The 5,078-nt window shown below is 40.0% G+C and overlaps 1 protein-coding gene across 1 annotated transcript in view; it reads left to right on the top strand.

Annotated features, from left to right (window-relative positions):
* Positions 1 to 3,838, top strand: part of LOC101863598 (serpin B4-like) — a 5,680-nt gene extending 1,842 nt beyond the window's left edge. The window contains exons 2-6 of the mRNA XM_005103422.2: positions 1,009 to 1,240; positions 1,777 to 1,907; positions 2,243 to 2,387; positions 3,183 to 3,368; positions 3,702 to 3,838. Coding sequence (XP_005103479.2) covers positions 1,009 to 1,240; positions 1,777 to 1,907; positions 2,243 to 2,387; positions 3,183 to 3,368; positions 3,702 to 3,838 — 831 coding nt within the window. The remainder of the gene's footprint in view (positions 1 to 1,008; positions 1,241 to 1,776; positions 1,908 to 2,242; positions 2,388 to 3,182; positions 3,369 to 3,701) is intronic.
* Positions 3,839 to 5,078: the final 1,240 nt, after the last annotated feature.

Raw genomic sequence — 5,078 nt, 5'->3', positions numbered from 1 at the left:
GAGGGGGATGAGGAGGAGGAGGAAGATGAGAGTGGAGGAGGAGGAGGAGGAAGAGGAAAATGAGAGGGGAGGAGGAGCGGAGAGGAAAGGGACGGAGGAATATCATGGTGATGATGATGAGGAGGAGAAAAATAAATCGAACAACGAGTGCAACATCAACAAAGACTTCGACGACAGTAGTAATATTGACTGACGCAATAACATATAAACATACATTCAATGATCTTGTCATATTCTCCTTTTAATACAGCCCATAGCGATTCTGTCTTCAGGCACATGTCCACTTGCAAACTTAAATAACAGAAAGAAAAATATTACCTCCAATTATAGAATTAGTGAAATGGCAAAAACAACACTACCTACAGTAGCAAAATCATATTAACAACATAAACATTTCAACTGCAGATGATTACATAAAATTTGATGTCTTACTACAGTAGACTCCGCTTGTGGTGAACTCGCTTGAGTTGGTCTTCGGTTAAATTTATCTTTTTCTCGAGTCTAAGCATCTCTTTATCTTTACAGATCCAACGGTTAAGTTGAAAAGTCGTATGAGCTGATCTTTTTTCTCACTCCTCCGACATCAACCCATCTGTGGTCAACTATATATAATACATTTTACACTCTCCCAAATACTTTCTGCTATTTTCCTCCCCATCTTTTTGGGTGATCTTTCCGAGGAAAAAAAACAATACAAAAAATTAATAAAACAAAATAACTACACTACTAGGTGTATTTTCTTCCTCTTCATGTGCCAAGTCTGGAGCAGACATTGACGATCATGATACTCCATTCTTTCCTGTTCACTGTCTTCTTGATCAGCTCGGTTTTTCACTTTGCATTTTCTTAACAAAGTTGTTCAGGCCATATTTGTGAGGTTCTATGTCTTCCTCCCCTCTTCTTTCCCTCTATCTTTCCGAATTCCCCACTGCAGCGATTTCTCTCGTCCTTTTGATCCAACGCTGTGCGAAGTAGGGCAGTAACGTGTACCAAAACTTTTTTTAAAAGGATAAACGTCCACAGCTCAACTCAGACAAGGACATTGAGCTCTACACAGGCAATGGCATCTTCACCAACCCAAGCTTCAACATTGTCCCTAGTTTCGTCAGTGACGCCCAGAAGAAATATTTCGCCAAGGCCGAAGCTTTTGACATGAATGCTGCTGGTGGTCCTGAGAAGCCGATTAACGATTTCATTGAGAGAAATACCCACGACATGATTAAAGATGTGGTCAAATCCAGTAAGTATTTTTGGAAAGTAATTGCCTAATATCCATAAGCATTGTCAGAAGCCTGGCGCTGAAAGGGAGAAAATCAATAAAAGTTGCCAAACGATTCCACATAATATAATTCTTATTAATTCATAAAAATAATATAGTGTTTGGATATGTTTGCTCAAGAATTAAATTAAACCAGTTTCATTATAATACACTATTAATGGTCAGTTCATTTGTAGACATCATTTGTTCCGGTTTTCTTTGTTTTATTTTGTCTTGGTATTTGTTTTTATTTCTGGTTATCTGCTGTATGCATATTGAGAAAGAAAAAAGGTGATTTAAAAAGGTGATAAAGGCAATAACGTAAAGCTGGAAGATCTTTGGTGAAATCAAAACGAACATTGATTTGAGCAAGTAAGTGAGTTAGCGAGTTATTGAGTGAGTGAGTTAGTAAGTGAGTGAGTGAGAGTGAACTTGTTTGATCTGTTCACCTTTGCTAATGAGATAACTCTGGTTTACTGCTTTGTCTAAACATGCATGTTTTTCTCACTGTTCTCTAGACTCCATCACCTCCGACACAGTGATGTTGTTGGTCAACACAGTTTTCTTCAACGGAACCTGGGCCGATAGGTTCTCTGAGTACAGGACGCTGAAGAAACCGTTCCACCAGTTGGGGGGAGCCAGATCGCAGGTACTTTTGCACATCTGGGTAAAACGAACAGAATCATCAGCGTTAATTTTTTTAATGGGTCTTTGTTGTCTTTTGACGAATTTTCCTTACAATGTTTGTCGTCTTGAACGGCTAAGAGATGTCAAAAATTGAGTTGGAGAATGATTTCACAAGTACTAGCTCGACTCAAAAACCCAGAAAACTCTTCAGTCAACACCACAAACATCACCTGCACCACCAACACAACAACAACAATATAAACAACAACAGCACCAGCAACAACAACAACAACAACAACAACGACGACCTATTATGAATGTAAGTGTTTAGACTTATCCTCTGTCCATCACCATTAGGTTGACATGATGAGAGATGACCGTTACGTAAACTTCAAGAGCGACAACTCCCTCAAAGCTGACATGGTGAGGATTCCCTTCAAAGGAGGCCGTTTCTCCTTGTACGTCGTGCTGCCACAGAGTGTGGGTGGGATCACTGCACTTGGTGAGTCACGTTTACCTGTAGATGCACAGCCAGTTTTGTCATGAAATGTTTGGTTTTGCATCGTAGTGATATGAAACGTTCGTCAAAATAATAAAATCGAAGAGATCAACAAGTTGGGCAATTCTTACATATTATTATTATTTGCTTTAGCTCATTGTCCTTTCACGCCTAATTACAAATAATAATATGTTTCTTTGTTAGATTATGCTAAAAATAATTCTGATCAAAAGCAAAAACAATAAAGTAAATTTGTAGTTTCCAATAACACTCAAACTTTGTTAGTCACCAAATTTTGACGGCCATTTTCTCGCGAATTTTTTGTCTGGTCCCATACGAGCCCGCCACCTCCTTTAATTGCAAATATCCCAACTTCTACTCAAAATAGATGAGTTTTTGTTTCAATAAATGCAAGACGAATAAACACGCTTTAAGGTGATATCAATAACTTCATTTGCCCCCAAACTTACATGCGCCTTTTCCACTGCGTTGTGTCATATTTGTTTAATACTAAAGCATGACGTTGGGTGTGCACCGTGCTTGAGCAACAGTTGATGTTCCTTCTCTGCAGGCGGAGATGAATTTGACTTTACATCGCTTGTGTGTGTAAGTGTGTTTTTGTGTGTGCATGTGTGTGTGTGCGCGTACGTGTTTGTTTGAGTGTGTGTTTTGTGTGTGTGTATGTGTGTGCATGTGTGTGTGTGTGTGTGTGTGTGTGTGTGTGTGTGTGTGTGTGTGTGTGTGTGTGGAGATCGGCCATTATTAGAACAAAAACTGAAACGAACTGAGCTTTTCCAGAGACATCCTTGACCTCTGGAGATGCTATCAACAAACTCTTCGACGGCTTCCAGCCAAAATATGTGAGCTTGGAGATTCCAAAATTCAAGATCGAATCGACATTCCAGTTGAAGGATCAACTGAAAGCACTTGGCATGGTGAAGGCTTTTGACGCAAAAGCCGCTAACTTCAGTGGAATAACTACAGGTAAGAATATCTGGGATACTCGGAGGTATCATTTCTGACTCAGAGGTTGACGTGTAATGACCCTCCATCCTTCACAGTCGCGACCTGCCGTTGCACATTCCGCTACGCCCATGCCAGTCCATGTTTTAATGTTGTCAATCCGTGTTGCTTGTTGCCTTCCTCTGGCCCATCCTGCCCCACACCCTTTCTTCAAGCACCTCTTTCACAATGGTCTGGAGTCATTTTAAGTTACCAAAGTATTGTATCTTTCTACATATTTTTATTTCACTAAACAGGATTTGTCTTGTGTGGAGAATCTGACACACTTCGTTGTTCGCCTTTTTCGCTTTCCAGCTTATTCTGACCATTCTGCAGAAGCATCACATTACAAACGTAGCTATGTTTTCTTCTTTTTTGGGGTCAAAGTCCAGGCCTTCGCGCCATATAGGAATATGGAGGAGGATAAAGCCTTCCTCTTATGTGTTTCCTAATCTAGGGTAGAGATAATTGCCTGGATGTAAATCATTTGTACATCTGACTGACTCTTGTTTTTTGTTTTTGTTGCTCTCATGTTTTTTTTTACTTTTTCACGTCTGCCACCGTCTGTGAGTGTTGCCCCAAGAGAAGGCTTTTCTTACTCGGATAGTACGAGGATTCAGCTTGTGGCGAATTATTGCCTTTTTTTTTTCAAAATTGTTCTTTCTCTCAATCCTTCCTCTATCCTCCCACAATTCATTTTACGGAAACTGTTCGGAATGGGGAGGGGGGGGGGCAATTTAACCAGATTGTTTTTCATGAGCTCGTCAATGTTTTGGGCATGTTATGGAATAATTGGTAGTATTTTAAAGCTTGTTCGTTTGCATTGCTTTGGGTGAAAAAATACATATCCTTCTTGGACAGAATTTGCAAGTAAAGGAGGTATGGGGGTTGCCTGATGTCAGAGGTAAAATTAACAAGAAAATGGCCACCAAGGCTTGATGACTTCCATGTTTGTCTACTTTGCGTTCACTTTAATCCAGAACACGTCACTAGGCTAACTGACACGAGCACACGAATAACTGCTCACAACACGAATCTTGGACAACAACTGAACTTTATTACTCACCCCACACTAGTCGCTACTGCGCATGTCTTAAAGAGACGGGAGGTAGCTCCCTTAAAACAGGGATGGACGGTAACCTTGTTATGTCCCATACATAACATTCCATAGCTTGGATGTACATGGAAACTGTAAATAATCTACATTTTGTGTGCCTATGATCAACGTTTTGCCCTTGTGAAACCCACACAGAAATGTGTTTTTAAATGCACAGAAAAAGTGTTGAAAAACATCGATGAAGGTTGCCTAACTGGTGGAAACACGCCTGTTTCTTTGATTTCTTTATTTTAATGAGCGCCTGATTCCACCGTGTCGAGGCACAAATTGCTTTGATTTCTATTGTGCCTTTCACTTCTTAGTAAACAAAAATGCTTCTTGTCTTCTATGCACAGGTACTCCTGGTCTGTATCGTTTTCTTTGTTAATCAACACTGTTGACCAAAAAATGTAAAGAAAGAGAGAGAGAGAGAAAGAAAAAGAAAGGAGAGAGAGAGAGAGAAAGAGAGAGAGAGAGAGAGAGAGAGAGAGAGAGAGAGAGAGAGAGAAATATCCGTGAAAACACAGCATTCGACTTATTTCCAAGACAGTCCTTTTCTCACTTACTCACAGACAGATGTGCGTTTCTCTCTCTCT

The sequence above is a fragment of the Aplysia californica genome, unplaced genomic scaffold, assembly GCF_000002075.1.
Source record: "Aplysia californica isolate F4 #8 unplaced genomic scaffold, AplCal3.0 scaffold00371, whole genome shotgun sequence".
Classification (NCBI taxonomy): domain Eukaryota; kingdom Metazoa; phylum Mollusca; class Gastropoda; order Aplysiida; family Aplysiidae; genus Aplysia; species Aplysia californica.
The sequence above is the reverse complement of the archived record's forward strand: the minus strand, read 5'-3'. Positions and strand labels throughout refer to the sequence as shown.